The sequence below is a fragment of the Eubalaena glacialis genome, chromosome 2, assembly GCF_028564815.1.
Source record: "Eubalaena glacialis isolate mEubGla1 chromosome 2, mEubGla1.1.hap2.+ XY, whole genome shotgun sequence".
Lineage (NCBI taxonomy): Eukaryota > Metazoa > Chordata > Mammalia > Artiodactyla > Balaenidae > Eubalaena > Eubalaena glacialis.
The window spans coordinates 68364440-68380509 of record NC_083717.1 but is presented as its reverse complement, the minus strand read 5'-3'; the positions used below and the strand labels follow the sequence as shown (position 1 = coordinate 68380509).

General features: G+C 60.9%; 1 protein-coding gene across 1 annotated transcript; it reads left to right on the top strand.

Moving 5' to 3' along the window:
• Window positions 1-5953: 5953 nt before the first annotated feature.
• SKOR1 (SKI family transcriptional corepressor 1) lies at window positions 5954-14218 on the top strand. The gene is made up of 9 exons (XM_061181972.1): window positions 5954-6060; window positions 6282-8487; window positions 9570-9660; window positions 10552-10659; window positions 11177-11248; window positions 12644-12718; window positions 12962-13036; window positions 13549-13614; window positions 14124-14218. Exons 1-9 carry the CDS (start codon window positions 5954-5956, stop codon window positions 14216-14218), a joined length of 2895 nt encoding a protein of 964 aa, XP_061037955.1.
• Window positions 14219-16070: the final 1852 nt, after the last annotated feature.

Genomic DNA, 16070 nt, shown 5'->3' with positions numbered 1-16070 from the left:
ACCCGGAGTGTATGGCCTCCAGCAAGCCCTGGCCCCTCCCTGGAGCTTCAGTCTTCCCGTCTGTACACGGAGCGAGGTGGGCACTTCTGAGCACCTTCGTGCGGGTTCTGTGGCCCCCCCTTCCCCCGCGACCTCACCTCTGCTCTCAGCTGCGGCCAGCAGGCCCCGCCCAGCCACCTTCATTTGCTCCGGCCGGGCCCCCGGGTGGGGCTAGGGTCTATCTGGTCGTCGGATTAATATCCAGATATTAAGTAAACAATAAATTAGCAAAACTACAAGAAAATTTTACAGCCCTTTGCATTTGGCAATCATTGAGTGTTAATTAGAAATTCATTACAATTAAAACCCTGCCTAAACAGGGCCTGCGCGCCTTAATTACATCTGATTTTTAATTCAGAATACGTGTTTACACAGTAAGCGCTACGTACCCCATGATTATCCCCAATCCTCTTTATACTGTACTAATTATGTAAATTAAACCTAATTAACTGACGAAAACTGCCGTTAATTCAACTGGTAAAAGATATGTGCTTGAGGAGGAGGCGCGGCCGCCCAGCCCCAGCCCAAGCGGGAGCTGGAATGGGCGTGGGACGCCCGGCTGTGTGCATGCGACGCCGGGGGCTCAGAGGCAGCACGGACCCGGGGCTGGTCGGGTGCACGCCAGGCGCGTCCCTGATCCAGAGTCTGGCCCTCCGACCCTGGTGCACACGGCAGTGGATAAAAGATTCAGCGCCAATGGGGGTCAGGAAGGCCAAGGGCACCGACTCCCGCGGGTTCCCCAGGCTCTGAACAGGGCCGCACGACTCAGAGCCGTGCCTGAGCAAGAGGGGTGCCACCCTCCCCTGTCTGAGCCTGAGTTCAAGTCCCAGCGCTGCCCCGCACTGGCTGCCTGCACCTGAGCAAGTGACCTGGCTTTGCTAGGCCTGTTTCCTCCTCACGGAGTGTTTTGAGGGCGATCCTAAAAGCTCCTCATGAGCTGCGCAGCGCTTGTCTTCCTTCACTAAACGAGGCCCTCCAGGCAGCGTGCAACGCACGACATTTGGGGTCTGGGAGATCAGCCTGCACCCCTTATTGACCGAGGAACCCGGGTGAGTTGGCTTCCACTGCCTGACCCTCGGTTTCCTGCCTGTAAAATGGGAATAAATGATCTCTACCTATTTCCAGGGCTATTGTGAGAAAGGGCTGTCTGCAAACTGTAAAATGCTCTTTGCGGTGATACTAGCCAATTGGACGCTACTCCAGAGCAGAGCCCAGCTCCGACCCCAAGACCCGCTCCCCGGAGATCACTACCCCTCAGGTGAGCGGTGCCGCCTCCTCAGCCTCTCTCCAAGCTCCTTTTAAGTCTTTCTCCAGTCCAGACCCGGGTGAGAGAGCAGGGTGGGTCTGCGAAGCCGGACCGGGTGCAGGGAGCTGTCTGCAGTTTGGTTCTGAACGGAGACGCAGGGGTGAACCTGCACCCCCCTGGCGTTGCAACCCGCAAAGAGAACTTTTGTCTGAGAAGTCCCCGGGGCCCCGCGGCCCGGCTGCCGGGAGTTCTCTAGAGGCCGGCTCCAGAAGCGTTGCTGGCCCTCGCAGTACAATAGAGGCAGGGTAGGCAGGCCCTGCTCAGGGGAATCTTCCCCATCTTTTTCCCACTCCCAAGCCCCACCACCCCGGGGGCGTCCTGGCTCCGAGACCGTTGTCACCACCACGCCGACTTCTGAGATGCCTTTTAAAAAATCATTAGGAGACTAAGAATAATTACCGAACGGGATTGTAATTATGGGGTGGGGAGGCCGGCCGAGGGAGGGGGGATTAGCAGGTGGAGGCTGGGGGCGGCTCTCGGACCGGGACGGAAAATAGGTTCCTGTTTTCCTTGGAGGGAAGTGGGGCGGGAGGGAGGTAGAGATCGGCAGAGTTAGAACGGGACAGAGGCAGAGCCTGGGAAAGACGCGCCAGTGGAGGGGCAAGAGTCAGAGAGAGAAAAGGGGCTGAGCAGGCTCTGGGAGGAAAGAAAGAAAGACAAGGAAATCCAGGAGAGAAAGACGGGAACTCTGGAAGGTGAAAGAGCAAGAACCCCTCTAGAAGAGACCCCGCAGCAGAGACTAAGCCCTCAAACTTGGGGGGGGGAGGGTAGTTTCGTGGCCTCGGAAAACGCGTTAGCCAAGGGGAGAAGGGGGTGGCAAACGAGTCCTAGGGCCTGGCCGCCCCCTCTCTCCGAGGTAGGCCTGGGCGATCCGCTCCCACCCCCAGAGGCATGTCCCAGGGTCCCTGCAACCCCGCAGAGAAGAGAGAAACAGAGGAGAGAAGTGGAGGAGAAGGGCGAGACGAACCCTAGAGGAGCCGGAGTGCCGGAGGGGAGAGGGCCTGTAACCCAGAGCGAGAGGGAAAACGAGGGGGCGGGGGCGAGGGCGACCCGGCGCCGCTGGCCGCGGAAGATTTATGGCGCCGTCCGGGTTCCAAGGACGGGCTGCTCTCGTCGCTGCTGCCCGCGTCGGTAGCCGCCACGGCCGCTGCGCCCCCTGCCCTGGCGGCCCGCCGCGCCCCGGGCCATGCCTGCCATTATTAACTTCTGTTTGATTAGGGTAATTGTTCAAACTTGGGCCGGACAGTATGATTAATTACAGTTTAATTAACGTGTCCATTAAGGACACTTAATGCCACGGAGGGGTGGGGGGCGAGGGGGCGTACGGGTGCGGGCACAGAGGGAGGGAGTGCGACTGATAACTCAAATAAGGAAAGACGGAGATTGAGAGAGAGGGAGAAGATGAGACCCACTGGGATAGTGGGGGAAAAGGATGGTGAAGACAGAAGCCGACAGAGAAAAGAGAGGGGTGGAGAGAAATGGAGCTCTGGGAAGAGAGAAGATGCCAGGGAGCGTCTGCAGCATCAGGGGCTAGAACCCCACCACGGGGAAACTGATTTCACAGGAGAGCTAGGGAGTAGTCTAGTGGTCAACTATTAGTTGACCCCAGGTATCTCCCAGTGATGACTTGGCTCCAGCCCTGGGCTGGTTGGTGTTGGTGGGGGGAGAGTCAAGGCCTAGGACCTCCAAACCCAGTTCCCGAGTCCAAAGCTCAGTGAAGGAGGCAGGAGGTCGCCCCTCTCCAGGCTGGAGCTGTCCTGACACCTCGCATCCAAGTCTGAAGCCGTGGGGGAGTTGGTTCTGCCCCTTTCCAGCTGCCATCCCCTGGTACCCCACACCCTGATCTCTGCTCCGGCTCCCCACGCTACTGGCTTCCCAAGGCCACTGCCTTGGCCCGAAAGTGCAGTACCCATCCCCTCTCCCTTTCCTTCTGAATCTTCCGTGGCCCCATTACCTGGCCTTGGTCTCAGTCCTGGCCCCTTAGCCGGGAGCGCTGAGGCCTCCCCACTTTGTTCTTGGGGGCAAACTTTGTGGCCCCGGGCCCTACCTCCCTCCTGGTCCCCTTAATGAGTTTGGGCCGCAGGTGCCGGGCGCAGGGAGCAGGTGTGTGGCCGCTTACCTGGGGCGCCCAGGCCCGGGGGCTGTGGGGAGGCGGAGGGCGCGGCGCGTGGCCCGCGGGCTAGAGGACCCCGGGAGGGCGCGAGTGACTGCGCGGGCGGTGGGTGTGGCGCCCCGGTTCGCAGATGTCAGGCGCGCCCGCCCCGCGCTGGCCTCGCCACTCGGGCTGTCACCGCGCCTTGCCCGCCGCCGCGCCATGCGCTCCAGGCTTCGGCCTCCACTCCGGGCTCGTCCGGGGCATCAGGGGCAAAGGCACAGGGCACAAGTCTCCCCGCCCGGGACCCTGGAGCCCCGCGCCTGCTGAGAGACGGCGCCGCGCGGGAGGGGCCAGCGGGACCGCGAGTGTGAGCGCGGGGAGCCCGGGAGCGCGGCTGTGCGCGCGCGCGGGGAGGGGCCGCGCCGTCACCCGGAGAGCCCGGCGGATCCCGGACTCCCGCCCGCCGCTCCGCCCGCCGCGCACCTCCGTTCACCGCTCGCCCGGCTCCAGCCGCCGCCGCACGGTGAGTACCCGCGCCCGGTCGCCGGCTGCCCCCGCGCCCTGTCTCTACAGCTTTTTTCGTTTAGTTCTTCCGATTTGGGTTGTTGTGGTTGTTTTTATTATTATACCTAAAGACTCCATCGCCTCACTCTGCGCTGCCTGCCTCCCGCTTCGTCGCCCTCTCCAAGCTCACCCCTCAAGCCCCACGAGACGGCGAAGGCTCCCTGAGCCGCCCTGGCCCCTGCTCCTTGTCGCTGCGCACAGCCCTTTGCCCGGGCTTTCCACTCTGGCTTTCGAAATTCGGTTCCTTTCCCAGGGTCCCCCTTCTCCTGGCTCCGGGGTCCGGAGCCCCCTCCCCCATTAGGGAAAACCCCTGGGGGACTCCAGACCGTCAGTCTGGGGAGGACGCGCTCGGCTCAGGACGCTCCCTTCACTGCATGCGGGCAAGGCACACTTGCCGACTTCGGGAAACCGAGAAGACATCATCATTTCCCAGAACCGTGGCGCCCTCGCCACCTCCCTAGCCTGAGAACCCTTAAAAGGGGGGTGCGGGGCTTTTCTTGCTGACCCCTCAGCCGAGGAGTTAGGACAGTGCTTTTACCTCCTAAAATGTTGCAAGGGACTTCAACGCAAAAGGAGGGTCTACTAGTTTCAATTCGATCCACGGAGATAAAGATGAAACAGATAACAGATAAATAGCTTGATACTTGAAGAAGGTATGAAGACAGATGGGAGAAAGAGGAGCTAGCGAGGAGAGACAGACAGCTCATGAACAGATAAGATCGACAGATGCGGGGTACCTAGACAAACAGAGAGGGAGGGAGAGAGACAGACCGACAGAAGATCCCAGTCTCCTTGATGAAGCTTTTGAGCTCGGATGCCCTGTCCTGCTAGAGCTTCCCCCTTTGAAAATGGATTTGCCTTTTCTGCCGAGTTTAGGGGAGGGGCCCTCGGGGTTGGGCTGCCTGGGCCGCAGGAGCCCCTGCAGCCATGGGCCGGGTGGGAGCCTTCGGTGTCTGAGGACACGTGGCTGGGCTCAGCCACCTAGGGGGCCCCAAGCATCAATCCCCGGGTCCTTCCCGCTGCTGATGTCCGCAGACGCGGCTGCCTCCCTGCTTCGGCCAGAGAGCAAAGCTCGGGACCAGCAGTAACTTTTGACCTGGAGCCTTGTGGTGGCTTCAGAGACCGGCCAGGATCCTTCTCAGCCCATATGAGTCAGGACAGCCCGGCATGAAGGATAGTCAAAAAAAAAAAAAAAAAAAGACGCCCCCAAAAGAGGAAGCTCAGAACCTGGAGAGACTGCATTTGGCCTGAGTGGGAAAGGCATATCTGAAGGAGGAAAACTTAGGGAGTGGATGCCTAGAAGCAAAAGAGAAGTGGCTTCTGAGAAACTTCCTTGAGAACCTCTCCGTCCCACATGCTGACCCGGAGGGAAACCAGCTTTGGTCTGGAACGCAGCTAAAAATGCAGAAAATGTGGTTAGGAATTGGTTGACCCTGATCCCACCGATGGCTGGAAAGAAAACGGTTTATATTTCCAGCCGGAATCTTTCTGCTCAACGAACGCGAGGCTCCGGGCGTGAGAGGAAAAGCTCGTGTTTGTGGAAAGCAGTGCTGTTATCCCGGGGAGCCGGCTTGGCGCGGAGCTGGGTGCAGTGGGGGCAACCCTGGGGCTGGGCACTCACGGCGTGCTTTGGAAAGAGTCGGGTTCAGCACCACGAACAGCGGTCGCCTCTGTCTCTCCCCGCCTCCCTCACGGCCTCTAGGCCCTCCTCCTTCTCCTTGCCACCTCCCCCCCGCCCCGCCCCGCCCCCTGCTGTCTGGAGATGGGCAGTGACCGCCCCTCCCCCCTCCCTATTCCTCCCTGCGCTGCCCCCGCCCGCGTGCATGCGCGACTGAGCAGAGGGGCGGCCTGTCCTCGACGTCAGGGCTTCAGGACCCGGACGGGTAGGGCAGCCTGCGAGGGTGGCCGAAGACGCACGGATCTGGGCGCCAGGAAGCCTGGGTTCGGCAATGGCTTTGCTGTGTGGCCTTGGGCAAGTCACTCTCCGTCTCTGGGCCCCACTTCCTCCCCTGTCCGAAAAGAGGATCAGGTTCCTAGCTACCGGGGCATTCCTGAGGTCTCAATTACCCCTACTCCTCCTCCAAACCCCGGGGGCTTTTGTTCCAGCGCCAGCACGCGTCTGAATAACAAAAGGCGCCCGTCCAGGGGGCGAATGAGCTTGGACTCCCCATTGCCAAGTTTCCCCGCGCGCCGGACTCGGCGCGCCCTGCTGGGCGGGCCCAAGCGGCGTTGGCGCTGAAAATGGCTCATCGGCTCTCTGCTTTCTCTGTTTCGCAGGAGCGGCGGCATGGAGGCTCTCACCACTCAGCTGGGGCCGGGGCGCGAGGGCAACTCCTCGCCCAACTCCAAGCAGGAGCTGCAGCCCTACTCGGGCTCCAGCGCTCTCAAACCCAACCAGGTGGGCGAGACGTCGCTGTACGGGGTGCCTATCGTGTCTCTGGTCATCGACGGCCAGGAGCGCCTATGCCTGGCGCAGATCTCCAACACCCTCCTCAAGAACTACAGCTACAATGAGATCCACAACCGCCGCGTGGCCCTGGGCATCACGTGCGTGCAGTGCACACCGGTGCAGCTGGAGATTCTGCGTCGGGCCGGGGCCATGCCCATCTCGTCGCGCCGCTGCGGCATGATCACCAAGCGCGAGGCCGAACGCCTTTGCAAGTCGTTCCTGGGCGAGCACAAGCCACCCAAGCTGCCCGAGAACTTCGCCTTCGATGTGGTGCACGAGTGCGCCTGGGGCTCGCGTGGCAGCTTCATCCCCGCGCGTTACAACAGCTCGCGTGCCAAGTGTATCAAGTGTGGTTACTGCAGCATGTACTTCTCGCCTAACAAGTTCATCTTCCACTCGCACCGCACACCCGACGCCAAGTACACGCAGCCCGACGCAGCCAACTTTAACTCGTGGCGCCGACACCTCAAACTCAGTGACAAGTCGGCCACGGACGAACTGAGCCACGCTTGGGAGGACGTCAAGGCCATGTTCAATGGTGGCACTCGCAAGCGGACCTTCTCGCTGCAAGGAGGCGGCGGCGCTAATGGCGGGTCGGGTGGGCAGGGGAAGGGTGGTGCTGGTGGCGGCGGCGGGGGCGGCCCGGGGTGCGGCGCGGAGATGGCCCCAGGCCCGCCGCCCCACAAAAGCCTGCGCTGTGGCGAAGAAGAGGCCGCCGGGCCTCCCGGGCCGCCTCCTCCTCACGCGCAGCGGGGACTTGGTCTGGCGGCGGGAGCTGGCGGCCCTGCAGGCCCTGGAGGGCCTGGTGGCGGCGCCGGCGTACGCAGCTACCCGGTGATCCCAGTGCCCAGCAAGGGCTTTGGCCTCTTGCAGAAGCTCCCCCCGCCGCTTTTCCCTCATCCCTACGGTTTCCCCACGGCCTTCGGCCTCTGCCCCAAAAAGGACGACCCCGTGCTAGGCGCGGGCGAACCCAAGGGCGGCCCAGGCACCGGCAGCGGCGGGGGCGCGGGCACTGGCGCAGGCGCGGGCGGCCCAGGAACCGGCCACTTGCCCCCCGGGGCGGGGGCTGGCCCGGGCGGCGGCGCCATGTTCTGGGGTCACCAGCCCCCCGGAGCAGCCAAGGACGCAGCGGCCGTGGCTGCGGCGGCTGCCGCAGCCACTGTGTACCCAACGTTTCCCATGTTCTGGCCGGCGGCAGGCAGCCTCCCAGTGCCGCCCTATCCAGCCGCGCAAAGCCAAGCCAAAGCCGTGGCGGCGGCTGTAGCGGCGGCAGCGGCGGCGGCGGCGGCTGCTGCCGGTGGCGGCGGCCCCGAGCCCCTGGACGGTGCCGAGCCGACCAAGGAGGGCGGCCTGGTCGCAGAGGAGCGCTGCCCCAGCGCGCTGTCCCGTGGGCCGCTGGACGAGGAGGGCGCGGACGAGGCGCTGCCGCCCCCGCTGGCCCCGCTGCCCCCGCCGCCCCCGCCGCCCGCACGCAAAGGCTCCTACGTGTCGGCCTTCCGGCCCGTGGTCAAGGACGCCGAGAGCATCGCCAAGCTCTACGGTAGCGCCCGCGACGCGTACGGCGGCGGGCCAGCCCGTGGGCCCGGGCCAGGCACAGGGTCAGGCGGCGGCTACGTGAGCCCGGACTTTCTGAGCGAGGGCAGCTCCAGCTACCACTCCGCCTCCCCCGACGTGGACACTGCGGACGAGCCCGAGGTGGACGTGGAGTCCAACCGCTTCCCCGACGACGAGGGAGCCCCGGACGAGGCCGAGCCCGGCGCGCCCGGCGCGCCCAGCACAGGAGACGGCCCTGATGGCGACCAGCAGGCAGGGCCCCTGTCTACCACCTCATCGGGCGCCGACGGCCCCACAGACTCTCCCGACGGCGGCAGCCCTCGTCCCCGGCGCCCCCCGGGTCTACCCCCAGCCAGTCGGTCCGCATTTGGGGACCTGGCGGCCGACGACATGGTGCGGAGACCGGAGAGGAGCCCGCCAAGCGGCGGCTATGAGCTGCGAGAGTCTTGCGGACCGCTGGGGGGGCCCGCGCCGGCCAAGGTGAGCCCCGCGCCCGCCCCGCTGGGGGCGCCTCTTTGCTTACCCCTCGGCAGCTCTGGGATGTGGGGCAGGCCCTGGCCGGGTGGGGGACGGGAATTTTGTTCTGAGCGGGCGTTCCAGCAGTAGGCCCCGGCTGCTCTGGATAGGCCCAGCTTCGGGAGCTCTGTGGAGCTGGGCTCGCTGGGACCCCCGACTGAGGGTTTAGGAAGATCAGGGGGTGGGGGTGGGGGTGGGGGTGGGAGGTAGGCCTGAAAAATGCGTGTGCTGTGTTTTTGTTGATGGGAGTGGGGAGGAGACAGGCCGAGACTGGCAGTCATACAGAGACAGAAAGATAGAAATAAAATGGGTCTGGAGAAAAGGGACCAAAATCCAGAGAAAAGCGCTCAACATGCCGGGCCGGTAGCACGCCCTCCCGGATGGGGATCTGAGCCCCGGGGAAGACGAGCCGGTAAACAGAGAAGAGGGATGCCTCTCCACCAAGCCGCAGTACGGGGTCCCCGGAATCCTCCTCCACACGAACTCGTAGTTTTCCGAGTCTCTTCGAATTCCTGCCCTAGGAACCGCAGGGTTCGTTGGCAGGAAGCTGTCGTCGAGAAGGTGTGCGGTGCGGGAGAGGGGCTCTCTGGTTGCCGGGGCCGCGGGTTCGGGTGGGGGGTGTGCACTTGAAAGTGGGTGCGCACACCTGTACATTTCCATTCGGTCCATTAAAACACGAATCATTAGCCGGATGCGAAAGGCGTCGTTTATACCGGGGACTGGGCGCGGGCGGGAGGGAAGACGCTGAGACGGGCGAAGAGGGTGGGGGCGGCTTTCAGCTGCCCTTGGCTTAGGAGCCGCTTTGTGTTTCGGGTAATTTTCTCGAGGGCGCTAATAATTACCAGGAATCTACAACGGTGATGCGGCCTCCGAGGGCGCAAGGCTGCGGCGCGTGCGTCACGGCCGCCCGGGGCGCTCGGGTCCAGCGGGCGAGCGCACCTCCGTCACCCCCTCATGTTCCCCCCTGGCCGCGGCGCAGGGCTGGGCTGCTGCGAGCCGCCGCCAAACGCCCCCCCTAACCGCCTGTCATTTCTCGGCCGCCGCAGGTGTACGCGCCCGAGCGGGAGGAGCACGTGAAGAGCGCGGCGGCGGCGCTGGGGCCCGCGGCCTCCTACCTCTGCACCCCCGAGGCCCACGGTAACGCCCCCAGCCCCCCTGCCGAGGTCCCTGGCCAATGTGATGGGGGGACCGCGAGCAGAGGGCCGGGGCCAGAGGAGGCCTGCGAGGGAAGACGAGAAGAGGAAAGACAGAGGCAGAGAAAATGAGAGAAAGAGGGAGAGGGAAAGAAAAACAGTGAAAGAAAAAGGAAGCTAAGCGAGGACTCCCAACGACTTACATCCGCCCTCTCCACCGCATAGATAGATACCGCTCACGTACACCTCAGGCACCGGGTTAAACCTTTTACAAACCACGCCTGGCGTCCTTTTCAGATCCTCTCATTTATTCAGCAAGTGTTTTGGCCGAGAGGTCCCCTGTGGTCAGGACGGATCCGGGAGGGGGTGGGGACGCTTGGCCACCCCCTTGGGGACCCCTGAAGTGCCGTGGTAGCTGCAGCCCAACGCGGAGCACGTGCGCGCGGGACCCAGTGGCTCTCAGAGAATGGACTGAGGGCCTCGGAAATCCGGGCAGGCCAGGCCGGGGAAGATGTCTCCCCCGCTGCTGCCACCCCGAGGGTCGCCGCCTGGGCCGCGGTCTCGGCGCAGGTAGACCCGGCGGCCACGCGCGCTCGCGGTGCCCCAGTATCTGCACGCGATGTAGGTCGCTTGTCCCTGGTGGGCTCGGCTGCTCGTTTTGCTCTTTTCCAAGGGGCTGGGGAGGGGGCGTGGAGCCGGAGATGAGCAGATCGCGCGCGGGGGAGGGGGTGCCCGGCCCAAAGCCTGAGGGTGCGAGCCCAGGCGCACAGCCGGGAACCAGCGGCGGCCACGACGCTTTTAATTAGGGCTCGGGCGCCCCGACCGCGGCAGCTCTGGCCGTATCGGGGTCACGGTTTCTTTGCGTCTCCTTGAAACTCGGTTTATTGCCTTTAAGAGCCAGATAAGGAAGACAATCACTCGACTGCCGACGATTTGGAAACAAGGAAATCCTATCCAGACCAAAGGAGTATCTCCCAGCCAAGTCCCGCAAATACAGACAGAGGTGAGCCCTAGGACCTTCGCACTCCACCCCCACCCGGGAGCTGGGCCCCAGGTCGCCCAGGTTTCCACCTGCTCCAGCGGCAAGGCTAAGGGGCTGCCGTTCCTCTCTCTCGGCTGGCACATAAATATTTAAATAGTGTGGGCAAGGTTCAGGCCAGGTTTCCTGAGTTGCTTACCTCCTTGGTGGGTTTGGGGCTCTTCCGTGAGGGAAGGAGGCTTACTAGGATATGAGGAACACCATCACCCACATAAAACAGGTCAAAGGGCACTTCCTGCCCTAAGATAGCCTGTTTTCCTTGGGTCCACTCTCTTCCAGCGGGTCACTCTCTAAAATAAAGGCTGTACCCCTAAAATAATGACTTGAAAGGTGGGTAGTACTGGATGCCTGTAACTGTCTCCTCTAAAGGCAGAGCGTCTGAAATAGGTTTCCAACTTAGCACAGTTCCCAGGAAGCTCACCCCTCCCCTCCCAAGGCCTCTCCCAGGACAAAACCCCTCTTACTTGCCCTTGTATCCCAGGCGAAGATGGGCTCACCCTAGATGTCACGGGAACTCAACTAGTGGAGAAAGATATCGAGAACCTGGCCAGAGGTGAGGTTAAATCTGTGAAATGGGGGTACACTGTGCTTGGGAGCGATGGGCCCTTCTTGTAAAGGGGTGTTATTCCTGTAGGAGTGAGTGTGAGAAGAAAAGGCTCTTGGGGAATCAGTCTTCATTGAGCCAAAGGGATAATTCCCTGGACACATTATCCTGGCACAGAGGTTGGGGTGGGGGGCGGGGAGTGGAAGGGTGAAGTGAGCAAGGGGAGGGAACCAGCCACTCCAGAGTTCCCAAGGCCAGGCCTGTCTGAATAGCCCGGTGAGAAAGAAAAATGAGTAATGATCCTCAGAACTTGATGCATGTGGACAATCAGACAGGGCAATCTGGGTCTCTCAACCTCATCTGAATAGCAAGATTTTGAGGATGCATTTACTTTAGGAATGTCTCAGAGGTTTTTTGGTTTTTGTTTTGTTTTTTTTCCTGGAATTAATGCATAACCGACTCCACCCCACCCTAAATAAGGTGAGGATGGACCTTGTTTGTGGAATGGGGTCCTGGGGTTGCTGCTCCACTGCAAAAGGAAGAGTGTGACTTGAGGCACAGAGAAAGGAGCTTCTAACCCACTTTGCTTCTCTGTCTCCCATTTTTGTGTTTTCTGAGCACCTGCTAGGGGAGGATTTCTCAGAGAGGCTCCCCATGTGGAGGACCAGATACCAATAGCTCCGTGGTCAGGGCAGCCCCCTGCCACTCCTTTGGAGCTGCTTTTGAGGGCACCAATGGGGCTTTCCACACCCAATTGCCTCTCCCTGCCCCCACCCAGCCCAGGGTTGGGCTTGGAAATTGGTGTGGGGAGGGAGAGAAGCACTGGTGGTCGTCCACTCTTCCTAGTTACAGATTTTACAGGCTATGTGATTACCTTCAAAATCCTTGGTGCTTTATATGAGCATGTTCTTAGCATGAATTTGGGGTCTTGGGACCTCTTGAAATTGTAAACAAACTGTTGTGAATATATGTATTTTTCCAGGGCAGAGGTCCAAGGCTTTGACCAGATTCTCTCTGGTCTGTATCATTGAAGGGAGGGGTTAAGTCTGTCAAATGAAGGGGTAAACCGCGTCTTCCTAGGCCAACCTCTAAGCTTAGGCAGTTAGGGACAACTTAAAGCAGAAACCATGCTGGTTAGCGCCTGGGGCCAGGGCCTAGAAGTCCAACATGCATTCTACTATCCTGAATTTGATTCTCCTGGGCAGCCTAATCCCCTAACCCCATTTCTTGCCCAAATCCTTTGGATGCAGATGGGAAAACTGAGTGTTGAGGGCCTCTACCATCCGGTCCCACCCTCCCCTACTCCCATCTCAGGGGAACCGGCCAGGGGAGGACCTGGGTACCTTATGGGCCCCCTGAGTCCCACCACCCTCTTCCTTTACCTCCCATCTCGCCCCTTCACAGACGAATTGCAAAAACTGCTCCTGGAGCAAATGGAGCTCCGCAAGAAGCTGGAGCGAGAATTTCAGAGTCTCAAAGGTACCCCATCCAGACCCGCCCCACCTCATCACCAGAGCCTTCTTCCCGCAAGCCCCGGGCTGAGCCCGGGACCCCAGTGCAAGCAGCTGCCGCTCCGCACGAGGCCGGGGCCACAGAACCCTCCTTTTCCGGGGTTTCCCACTAGGCCAAAGACGGAGGGGGTGGGGTGCGGCTGGGGAGTGGAGAAACGCGGCCGAGGGAGGGGGCTGTGCGTAACAGCTCCCGCTTAATCAATTTGCACAGATAATTTTCAGGATCAAATGAAGAGGGAATTGGCTTATCGAGAAGAAATGGTGCAACAGCTGCAAATTGTCAGAGGTAAGACGGGAGTCAGGTGAGCGCGTGCACGGGCCGTAACTGCCTCTCGTCTGGCAGGAGCCTCAATGTTGGCTCAGTCATTTGGATTTAAATTGAAGGTAATTTAACAATTATTTTTTTTATTTAATATCCTTTGTATACTCTGATTAGCCTCAGAATGGCAAGCGAGCCCAGCAAACGGCTTGCAGGCATCATTACATGGAGTGATTGAACTTCTTATCGTGGCAATTTCCATGGTTTCTAAATTAAAAATCGAGGCGTAAAATTACCTGGGAAGTAATGCCTAAGTTTGCTTTAATTTTGGTTAGATCCGTCTGCCTTTAAGCGCCATCCCAGGCCATTTCCTCCCTCTGCCAAGCTGCAGTTTGGAGCTTTGACGCCCCCTCCCTCAGTCTCCCGGACTTGTTTCTGCCAGGGGCTGAGCGCTGAGAAGAGGGTGAGGGCCGGGCTGTGACCCCAGCGGGCCCTAAGGTGGTCTCATTTCCTCACTGGCTACTTCCCATGTCTTCCAGATACTCTGTGTAACGAACTTGACCAAGAGAGGAAGGCGCGCTATGCCATCCAGCAGAAATTAAAAGGTGCGGAAGCCGGGGAAAGAAGGAGGGGTGCCAGGCGCTGGCTGTGCAGGCGAATGAGTGAATGAATGTACGAACAAATGAATGAATGAATGGCAGTGCTAGTGAGAGGGGAAGGCCAGGTCTACATAGATCAGTAGCTGAGAAGAGGGAAATGGGAATTGATTTTAATGGAGAAATGATGCTAGAACGGTGGGATAGGGAGAAAGAGCCCCTTGAGCTCTGAGCATTGGGAAATCTGCCACTGGGTCCAAATCTGGTTTGGGGCCGATCGACCTTCCTCTTACTGTGCCTCAGTTTCCTCTTCTGTAAAATGGGCCAATTGAACTAGAGCAGTGGTTCTGGATAACCAGGATCTCTCTACTACCCTCTCACCTTCTGATGCTCTCGCTTGAGAACCCCTGAGCCTGAAGTGGGTGGGTGAGACCCGGGCGGACAGGGGAGCGAGGGAGCCCGTGAACCGCGCAGGCCTGGCGAGGTGCCCAACATGGCCCAATCGACTGTCTCTCCAGAAGCCCACGACGCCCTGCACCACTTCTCCTGCAAGATGCTGACGCCCCGGCACTGCACTGGCAACTGCTCCTTCAAGCCCCCGCTGTTGCCCTAGGGCCGGCCCGGCCGCGCCCACGCGCCCTCAAGCCATGCTGCTCTCTTCTTGTAAATACCCGCGGCCGCGGCGGCCTAAGGCGAGATACAAGCCATTCGGACTGGACCTATGTAAATACAGCCTCCAGCCGGCCCGCTCTCCTCCCGGGCGCCTCGGCCTTGCCCGCCCCGTCCCGGGCGCCCCCGCCCAGGGCCCCGTCTCCGTTTCCAACTGTAAATACCACCTCGCCCCACGGTTGAACTCCTGGGCATCGGACCTCATGGGGTTAACTGGACCGAAGGGGGTAAGAAAGGGGAGGGGGCCTCTCCCTCCTGTACAGCCTCGGAACCCCAATTGTGAATACAATGTAGGAACTTCGCTGGCCCCGCGCTTCCCGTCCCGTCCACTTCTGAAACTCTTGTTCCTAATGACAAAGTGGCTATGTGCAATGGATATAAATGTACTGTGAGTCTCTCGGTTCAGTATTGGGTTCACTTTAACTTATTTATGCTGTAAGTTATTTGCTTCCTTCTCCTGGACCTACTTCCGGTCCCGTTTTGCATTCCCTCTTGGGTTTTGCTTTGTCTATTTTTTTGTTGTAACCTCTTGATGTAACAGCACTTTAAAAAGGGCGACAACTGACTCACGAGAGGGAGACCACCTTGAGCCTGACTGGGGAGACCACCCTGTATCCGTGACTTTTGTTTTGTTTTTAATAAAAAAAAAAATCTGTTACTTCCCGGGGCTGTGGAGGTGGGAGGGCGGCGGGCGGAGGGGCGGGGGGAGACGGGCGCAACAGGTGGTGCGTGGGGACCACAGCGCGGGTTCTGGGGCGCCCGGGCTGAGACCCGCATTTGCTCAGGTGGACAGCAGCGAGCACCCCGATCTCTCCACCAGTCCTTTAGGCACCCCCAGCTTGCCCCACAGGCCACCCCCGCCCCACGTTTAGGACCCTCGGGCCTCGGCGGAGAATGAGAACTACTGCAAGGTCTCTGACTCTTCCCTCCAGCGCTCGCAGGGGCCGAGAGTTTACTTGTGCCCATTTCCACGCCTGCTCACCGGAGAAGCCACCTCCGGGGCGCTCAGAGACCGAATCGGGCCCTGCCTAGAATCCCAGGTTCAACCAGAACTGCCAGGAGGCGCGGGTACTGTCCGCCAGGCCCTGGAGCTCTGGGGCGGGGCGGGGGCGAGGTAAGAGTGGAGGGCCTGGGCCCGGCAGGCCTGGAAAGGACGCGGGGGACTCGCAGCTTGTGCGCAGATGCGCTCCCGCCTGCCTCGCCGCTAGCTGAACGGAGGGAGCCCTGGCGATTTTTGAAGTTCCGTCCATTTTAGTCCCAGCGGGTTTGCGGACGTCGAGGAGCCCAAGGAGGAAGGTGAGATATGCCTCCCGCTGGAATCCGGCGGGGACGGCCGCGGTTGCCAAGGCCTTACCTCTCCACGGGCCTCCCCCTTCGGCCTCAGTTTCCACAGGGCACCCGCTGCTTGGGCTACAGATAAATGAAGGAAACGGCAGCGCGCTTTTTGGAGGGGGAGGAGAGTGTGGGAAAGCGCACGGTCCCGAGAATCATTTGGTCCTGGTATCAAATTTCCCCTCCTTACCTGACTAGCAGAGGTGCCGTGTCTTGCCCTTAAGTCTTCCTAGGCCTCTCTCTCGGCCTCTAAAATAATATTCAGGTCTCCGTCCCCGGCGGCTCGTGGACGCGCTCTGGGAGGAAGCAAGCGCAGGGCATCGCTCCGCAGCCTGGACCCGCGCGCCCCGACGACCCTGCCCTCCGACACCCCAGGACTCTCACTGCGCGTCCCCGGGCGGCCCGGCAGACACCCTGGAAGCGGGCGTTCTGTGCCCAGCCGCCGGGCGAGCAGCAGGGGCCCG

Coding starts and splice junctions, on each gene's coding strand:
- SKOR1 (XM_061181972.1), top strand. CDS start 5,954: ATGGCTTTGCTGTGTGGCCTTGGGCAAGTCACTCTCCGTCTCTGGGCC. Junction 9,661..10,551: donor CTGCACCCCCGAGGCCCACG/GTAACGCCCCCA, acceptor ATTGCCTTTAAG/AGCCAGATAAGGAAGACAAT. Junction 12,719..12,961: donor AGAATTTCAGAGTCTCAAAG/GTACCCCATCCA, acceptor CAATTTGCACAG/ATAATTTTCAGGATCAAATG.